The sequence below is a fragment of the Pygoscelis adeliae genome, unplaced genomic scaffold (genome assembly GCF_000699105.1).
Source record: "Pygoscelis adeliae isolate BGI_AS28 unplaced genomic scaffold, ASM69910v1 Scaffold14, whole genome shotgun sequence".
Classification (NCBI taxonomy): Eukaryota; Metazoa; Chordata; class Aves; order Sphenisciformes; family Spheniscidae; genus Pygoscelis; species Pygoscelis adeliae.
Window position 1 is genome coordinate 8,302,260 of NW_008825109.1, and position 8,673 is coordinate 8,310,932.

General features: G+C 39.1%; 1 protein-coding gene across 1 annotated transcript in view; it reads right to left on the bottom strand.

Moving 5' to 3' along the window:
- Nucleotides 1-657: 657 nt before the first annotated feature.
- Nucleotides 658-8,673, bottom strand: part of ZMYM2 (zinc finger, MYM-type 2) — a 73,984-nt gene continuing 65,968 nt past the window's right edge. Inside the window, exons 20-23 of the mRNA XM_009327784.1 lie at nt 6,010-6,124; nt 4,679-4,930; nt 4,178-4,298; nt 658-1,501 (exon numbers count right to left, since the gene is read on the bottom strand). Of these exons, the coding sequence (XP_009326059.1) occupies nt 1,309-1,501; nt 4,178-4,298; nt 4,679-4,930; nt 6,010-6,124 (681 nt within the window). The 3' untranslated portion in view covers nt 658-1,308. The remainder of the gene's footprint in view (nt 1,502-4,177; nt 4,299-4,678; nt 4,931-6,009; nt 6,125-8,673) is intronic.

Here is an 8,673-nt window from a genome sequence, read left to right on the forward strand (position 1 = left end):
CAAACTTATGACTACTTCATAGTAGAATATTCTACTACATTTTTTTTCAGTACAATAGGAAAACCATACTGCTCGCATCAGTTAAACAAGAGCAAGTAACAAAACTTAAGCAGCTAAACGTGTATCTGGAAATCAGACTCCTTATGCAAAGTAAACACAATGAAAGGATATAGAACAAATGAAAGGACTTTTCTTCAAAAAAATTATCTTTCAACTTTCTGCAACTTCACGTCTCATATGGCTTTTGAATGGAGGCATTAGTTAAAAGAATTTTCCCACCCATAGTCAAGTATCGACTGTATTTAAATACAGCAACGCAAGGAGAAACAAAAGTTAAAAATTTAGCATACCATATTACTTTATGTAATACAGCATTAAAATCCCTTTTGCTAAGGCTACAAAGGACAGATTTACAGTAATATGAGGTACCACCATTTATGGTTAGAAAAGTAAAGATGGAAAAGAATTATATAGCATTGTCATCAGACATTTCTTTTCTCTTTCTTTCTTTTTTTTTTTTTTTGAGGGGTTTTTGGTTTTGTTTTTTTTACAAAATACATGTCTTGATGACCACATGCTTTAAGCTTATAATCATTTATTTTTTTTTTATATATATATATTTTTTATTTGTACGGGCAATTGAGAGAGAGTCACAAATAAGGAAAGGACACTAAGGTTTTAATAAGGGCAACAAAAAATGTTTTCACCAGAATAGATTCACATTACAGTACACCAATATTGACAGCATTCTCTTTTGTCTATTTTTGGTACATAAGATGGAATCTCTCTACATAACCTTATAAGGCTTCAGTAACTAAAAAGTAAAAAACCTATTAGTTTACAATTTATTTAAAAATTCTGAAAGACACAGCAAGTTCTAAACTTTAGTAGTGCTACCCATACACAACCATCCGGTTTAAGAACCCATTTAAAAAGAGCCTCCTTTCAAGGGAGCTTCCAACAGCAGAGTTGTGCAATATGGATGTCTTACTACAAGGGGAAAAAAAAATTACACATTGCAAAATATGAATGAGAATGTGTCATGTAAAATGTTACAAACATACCTAATCAAATAAATAATAAAAAAAGAATCTGAAATGTGTTTGTTATGTATCCTAAAACCACTACGCAGAATAATGGAAACTTTCACTCACAGACTATTTACATGGTAATACCCTGGTGAGGGTACACACTGCTACAAAACTCATAAAACAAAGGGTAAACTTGAAATGTTTTCCATAGTAAAGGTCTAGCAGCATGACTATATCTAATGCTGTTTGTTTTCTTGACGGTTTTTGGAAGTTTGTTTTAATCTATGTCTTCATCCAGTTCATAATTGTCTTTATCATAAATATCTTTTACTAAAAGAACCCGTACGAGCATATTTTCCAAAGTGTTGCGGTCCAGTGAAGTGGCAGTGTACCAGATGGGACTCTCCGCAGAGACAGAGCACTCTGGTTGCAGGTAGAACATGTCTGTCCTATGATTCAGATTCTGTGGGCTACAAGGGGGGAAAAACAAGAGGGGTTAGCAAAACAGCCTCATAGGACAAAACAGTACGTTAGTACTTCAGACATCCTCTGTAAACAAAACTCTAACTTTACTTAGGCAAGTTACAAAAAGAAGATCAATGGGGAAAAATGCGGTCTTATTCATAGAAGGAGCCGTGCTGGGTCTGGCCCAAGCCCAGCCAGTCCCGAAACCTCAGAGCAGCCAAAAGCCTGGGACTGAGCAAGCATACGAGAGACCATAGACTCTTCCAGCTTTCAAAAATTTGCAGCTCCAGGACTTGCTAAACCAGAAAGTACTTTCTATTTATTTAGGAACCCCTGATCGACAGATTTGCAAAGAGGCCCAACATTAACATTGCCCAATTGCTTACACGGCTGCCTGATGCAGCTATCTCTGAATATAGAGCCTGGGGTTCCCTTGAAAGTCAAGGATGGTACTTCTGAGAGATGCTCAGAAATACAAGCAGCTGGAATTCCTCCTCCTCCTATTTTACTTAAAGGGTTGGTCACTGTAAGTCTTAAAATCCTTTAATTCCTGACCTGCTATACTTTGGAGTTTGTATACATGCTTGATCCAGCTCAGACATATTGTCTAAGCCACTAGAAGATTCCTCAAGGAAATTCTAGCCTTTTGTCCATTTAGGCAAGTCTCAGAAAAGAATTTTCAGTTCTGCACGTACAAGTGCTCACTCATGCTCCCTCCTTCATAAATACTGCAGACTTCAGAGGTCAACTGTATTTCATATTTGTTTGGTAAAAATAAGAATTTTTACCAGCTCGTCTTCCCAAACTAGCTGATAGTTTCAGGTGTTGCTCTTCACCTGCTGGGGTGAATGTTGGCTTGTTCTACTCTCACCTAAATCAGATTAAGGGTCAGATAAGAAACCAAAATACAGTAGTTTAAAATATTCTAATAATTTAAATATTTTAACCCTCTTCCTACTCTTTTGACAAGCCTGCATTTTTATAGGAACAAGCAATGATATAGTGCTTACAGCTGTGAATGAGAGGATCCTGAAATTTCAGCTGCAGCTGTCCACTGATTGCCAAGTATATTTCAAACAGCTGGCATTACCTTAAATTTTACAATAGCTTTTAAAGTATTAAATATTTTATTAAAATTGTTTCAAAGACACAAGGTATATGTCATTAGAAATGGAACCAGGAGAAGCAGTCTGCTGCTCTAGTCAGCAATGGTGACCAGTATCTTTAAGACAGCAGGACTTGAAACCACACCATAAATGATGCTCCAAATGGGTTTAAGTGCATTCTTTTCCCCAGAGTTGAGATGTTTCTAAAGAAAAAGAAATTATTTGTTCTCTCCCCACTACTGGCTGTGTAACTTGGTTCAAAATCCAGCTTCAATGATATACACTCTCCAAACCATGACAGTGGATAGTGTGAAGGCAACCCCCCTCCCAACAATCAGAATTAACTGAGTTTATGAAAAACAGGTGCTTGCATTAACAGACCACAAGTTAATCTTTCCATGTTTCTCTCTGTAACACCACATACTTGCTCTTCTGCCTACATTGTGCGTAAGCTCTTTCTTCACTTTTAAGAAGATGTCACTTCCTAACACATATTGGGTCTCATACTTCATTTGATTTATTGTGTTGTATATACAATGTGATTTTATTTCTTTGGTATCGCTTGCCTTTCACTTAGAGTTCACAGAATCATTAAGGTTGGAAAAGACCTCTAGATCATCGAGTCCAACCATCAACCCAACACCACCATGCCCACTAAACCATGTCCCTAAGCACCTCATCTACACGTCTTTTAAATACTTCCAGGGATGGTGACTCAACCACTTCCCTGGGCAGCCTGTTCCAAGGTTTAACCACTCTTTCAGTAAAGAAATTTTTCCTAATATCCAATCTAAACCTCCCCTAACACAACTTGAGGCCATTTCCTCTCGTCCTATCGCGAGTTACTTGGGAGACTTACTTAGGAGTTACATAAGATCTCCATTAAAATCAGTCACTTGAATGGTTGTTCCAATTAAAGAAAAGTATTTCCCATGAAATCCTGTTTTCAAACACTTAGCTGCTAAATTGTTTGGATTTTTTTTCTTTTCTTTTTTTTTTTTTTTTAAGAGTTGCCTAAGCTTTTCTTTTTAATGTATTAATTTCTGTGCACATTGAAAGGAAACAACCTAATTCTAAACGCTGGGTTGCTGTCCATAATATTTTTTTTCTATTACAAAATATTTTAAACATGCTTTCAAACTAGGTATCTCAAAAGCATCTACGTTTCAAATTCCTGATAATTTAACATTAAGTAAACCCATTGTCTCAATCCAATTCTTACTGAAGAGACAGGGACCTCACAAATGAGACCCTCAGTAGCAAAACCTACCAGATCCCTTGCTGGTAATTCTCCAGAGAGATACTTGGTGTTTCCTGGTAAGAAAATTGAATCATGCTGTCATTCCTAGATGGAGTCCTTGACAATTGAACATTGAAGTACTCTGCTGCTCCCACACTTTCTGCACAACTTGTCCAGATACAGAACTGGAGATTTCAATGCTTTCATTTAGCTATTTTTCAGAAGACCTCAATCCATTCCCTTTGCTTGAGCATATTTCATGTTGCAGCAAAACATTTCCCTTTTGTACCTGGTCTACTTTAGACCACTTGTGTATTACCCTGTATCATACTTACCTTTTAGACAGATAGCATTCAAACATTTTCACAGGGCATCTAGCTGGATCAGACGTGTTTTCAATTTGTTCAAATACTGGTTCATCATCTTCATGTTTCCTTTTTCCAGTAGTAATTTTATCTTTAAGAAGAAAATCAACAACATCTAAGCCATAACTTGAAGTTATTTTACATTTTTCAGTAAACACCCCAGAGTGGGCAGCCCACCAAGCACTGCAATGCAGTCACCACAGCTATGCATATCTGCAAACTGGAAATGCAACCTATGGCCACAAAAAGTCGCAGCATTTAGCATGGAGACCAGTGGGCTCAAAGGGATCATTTAACACGAGACCCTGTAGTCTGAACGGACCACACACTCCCATTAAAGATCCGGGAGCCGAGAGCTGCTAAACTTTACGCAAAGGCAGACCTCTGGCTCCTGGCAAGGTGCCCAGATGTCCCTCAGAGGAGCGCAGTGTGGATGCTCCTGCAATACTTATTTTGGAACTGCCATAGTACCTTCACTATCAGCTCTGCACAGGGAAGACACTTGATATCGAAGACAAGCTTTGCTTTCCATTGTTAGAGGATTTTTTTTCCACTGTCTAAAAACAGTGCCAAAAGAGAGTCTTAAGTGCTGCTCCACTGTTTTCAGGCCAAAATATTTAGTGTTAAAGTAGAACAGAGTATTCAGAAGAGCAACTGGTGAATGCGATCCTAGCTGTTTAATCCTCCAAAGGTAATCTTCTTCAACTCGAGAGAATATTGATCCTTCAAAAAAAGAATATTAGAGAAAATACAATGGATTAGCCCATAAACTGTCCAGGTGCAAAAGAATCAAGTTTCTGTTTACTGTAAAATTTGACAAAATGCTCATGACAGAAGCCTCTAATAAGCATATTTAATTATATGTCCACACCCCCGAAACCACCTCTTAGGGACACAGACACTGTTTCAGGAGGAGGCAGTCAATGGGAAATACCAGTATAGGCAATTTCACACAGAACACATTTCTGTTTAATTACAACAGCATTGCTTACATGCAGCTCCCTCATGTTATTACACAAAAACAAATGTTCAAGGGGCTAATCTTAATCCCTTCATAAACAGCGTATTTTTGAGTTAATTTTATTCGCTCAGGCAAGGCCTCCAAATAGCTATACCTTCTTCTTTCTCATTGCTAATGGATACCTCACTTGGAAAGCACTCCTGGACCATATCAGGGTATAGGGAGGGCCCTATATAGAGGCCCTCCAGAGCTATACAGAGAAAAGCCAGTATCAAGAAGAGAGGAAAGGGGCTGGTAAGGACAAGCCCTCACTCAAGAGAGGATTCTGAGAAAGGTGGAAGAACAGTGGATTCTGCAGTTCAGCACCAACATCGATCTGCTGGGGAAAATTCCTGTTTTCTCCATGACCTGATGATCCTCCTGAGCAGAAGGACCATAGCAGAGTTCTCCCAGTCCAGCTGAGAAAGACTAAAATACATAGCTCATTAGCCCTAGCCACACATAGCCCAGTACCTGCCCGCCTGCTTCCCATCTGGGAAAAAAATTCAGCTCAGGTAAAAAGTACAGGTCAAAGAGCAGCTGCTTATTCGACCTTTCTCTCCTAAAAATGGATAATCAATTTAAGATTAACAGGTGGTGGCAAAATCAACTCTTGCAGCATGGATTACCAAGAAACAAGACAGTAAGAACAGGTACAGTCTTAACTGAACTCTCAGATGAGATATTTATGATTTTTAATCAATTACCATCACAATGCATAAAATATTTGTTTATCTCTACATGCTTAAGAATACAGAACTATTAAGAGATGAAAAACATACATGAACAAAAAGAAAATTACCATCTGGAAGTATGCTTGGTTGCCAACTTCTAAGGATTTTATTTAATTCCTGTTCAAACGTCTGGTAGATTGGATCAATAAATATGTTGTCTTTTCGATTACTTCCGTATAAATACTACAGAAGAGAGAGACACAGACAATATTTACAATTCCAGATTAGAACAAATCCTGTGCTATAGGGTTCTTTTTCAGTACAATGCTTGCACTTTACAAAAAAAAAAATATCTAAAAATAAAGCAATGACACTTTTCCAATATTTAGCAGTTAAAAGTTACCTCCAATATAAGGTGTGTTGTAAATTTCTAACTGGGTATGACTCACAGACTAATTACAACTCTAACATTTTTGTCTAAAATTTCTTGTGTGCAACATTGTGTCAGTGAATGGGGAGTCATTAAAAAAAACCAAACAAGTAATTTATCTTTTCCTTCACCTAGGTCTTCAAAGAAAAAAACCCCACATTTAGCAAGAACCTGCCATTTTAAATGTGAACTCTGGATACTGACAAAAGCATCTTCAACACAGAAGTGGGAGCAAAAAGCCCCCATATATTTATGGCAATGATATGCAACAGTACAAGAAAAATGATAGGATAGTGCAAGGCGCCTGCCTATTCTGCAATCTAATTATCTTAACCCTTGTGACCTTACAGACAGAAACTCTTTTGAACCTTTACCCAGAATTAATGGCTGAGGGCTATGCTAGTATTTGACATTATCCTCTCTCGAGACATTTCTAAGAAATGGAGGATTGGCTTCTTAAATTTTCCACTTCAGTGTTATCTTTGTGTGAACAAGCCTGTTGTTAGTGAATACAATAAAAGTGACAGACAAAAAAAACGTACTCACTTCTGGAAATGGCATCTATTTCTGTACACACACTTGAAATAACATTAAACACAGCACTCATTCATACTAGGCATTTCAGTGTATCTTGACTTCCTTACCTTTGCACTTAGTTTTCTAATAAGGGAAAATGAATTGATACACTTCCTAGAAGTCTTCAACACAACATCTTCATTTAGATAACTATTTTATACGATACGTTTAACTAATTCTTCAAAGCACAATATTCCCCAAAATGTGCTTGTTTCTACATATATCAGTTTTGATTTTATAAAGCAAATCTAAACCAGACAATACAGCTTACTATAAGCTTCATGGGGTTTGCCCCTCTGTTCCCTGACACATTTCTCCTCCATGAATTTTCTTTTTCTCTGGTTTGCATTAAACACTCACACTGATCACCGGCAGTGAAACTGAAATCGAACTGAAAACTGGTTCAAAACCAATTCCCACACAAGCCTGTGAGAACTCAACTAAAAGTATTTCTGTTTCCTGGTTCAGAATAAGCGTTTGGCTAAACCCTGACATCCCCAGTAGAAAACTGTGAAGCACCCTGGACCATTAGCACCGCAGGGTGTACAGAAGAATGATGCCGTGTTGCAATCTCCCCTGCTACACAATAACCAACATGCATCCGCAAACCTCCATTTCCACACCATAACGCTGTGCTCTGCTACTCTACAAACTCTGGAGGGGGCAGGATTAGCATAAGCAGTTTCCACCAGAGATGAGCTCTACTGAAACCACAGAGAGCAGGAAGGAACCCGACATACTTCTGAGTCCCACAGTGGACAACAAGCTGAATCACTGCCCGCAGCACCTTCAGACAAGCATCTACTAAGCTCCATCAGCCTGAATTTTGCCCAAGCAACCCATTATTACATGTGCAAAAAACCCCCCAAAAAATCCCCAATCAGTACTGGGACAAACAATGAAGGCCATGATGCAGCAGGGGAGTGAGACAGGCTAACACCCTCTTCTGGTTGAACCCTTTCCACCAGATGCACGCCTGACCATGCAACAACCTTTACTTTTAAGTGTGATATTTTTCAGGACCAGTACTTCAGAGTTATCAAAACCATTATTGAACCATTTATGGCTGGAAGCAGAACAATTTCAGCTGCAAATGAACCTGAACTGAGAAAATGTACCAGTTTGACTCTAGGACTAGTTTGCTGGAACAGATTTTCCAAGTGCTTCCTTTAAGAAAAACAGTAATTTTATAAAATCAAAAAAACAACTTAGAATCATAGAATAGTTTGGGTTGGAAGGGACCTCTAAAGCTCATCTAGTCCAACCCCCCTGCCCTGGGGGGGGACATCTTCAACTAGACCATGTTGCTCAGAGCCCCGTCCAACCTGACCTTGAATGTTTTCAGGGGATGGGGCATCCACCACCTCTCTGGGCAACCTGTGCCAGTCTCTCACCACCCTCAGCGTAAAAAAAAACTTCCTTATATCTAGTCTGAATCTACCCCCCTTTAGTTTAAAGCCATTCCCCCTTGTGCTGTCGCAACAGGCCCTGCTAAAAAGTTTGCCACCATCTTTTTGATAAGCCCCCTTTAAGTACTGAGAGGCTGCAAGAAGGTCTCCCCAAAGCCTTCTCTTCTCCAGGCTGAACAACCCCAACTCCCTCAGCCTTTCTTCATAGCAGAGGTCTTCCATCCCCCTGATCATTTTTGTGACCCTCTTCTGGACCCAATCCAACAGCTGAGGGCGCCAGAGCTGGACACAGTACTCCCGGTGGGGTCTCACCAGAGCAGAGTAGAGGGGCAGAATCCCCTCCCTCGACCTGCTGGCCACGCTTCTTTGGATGCAGC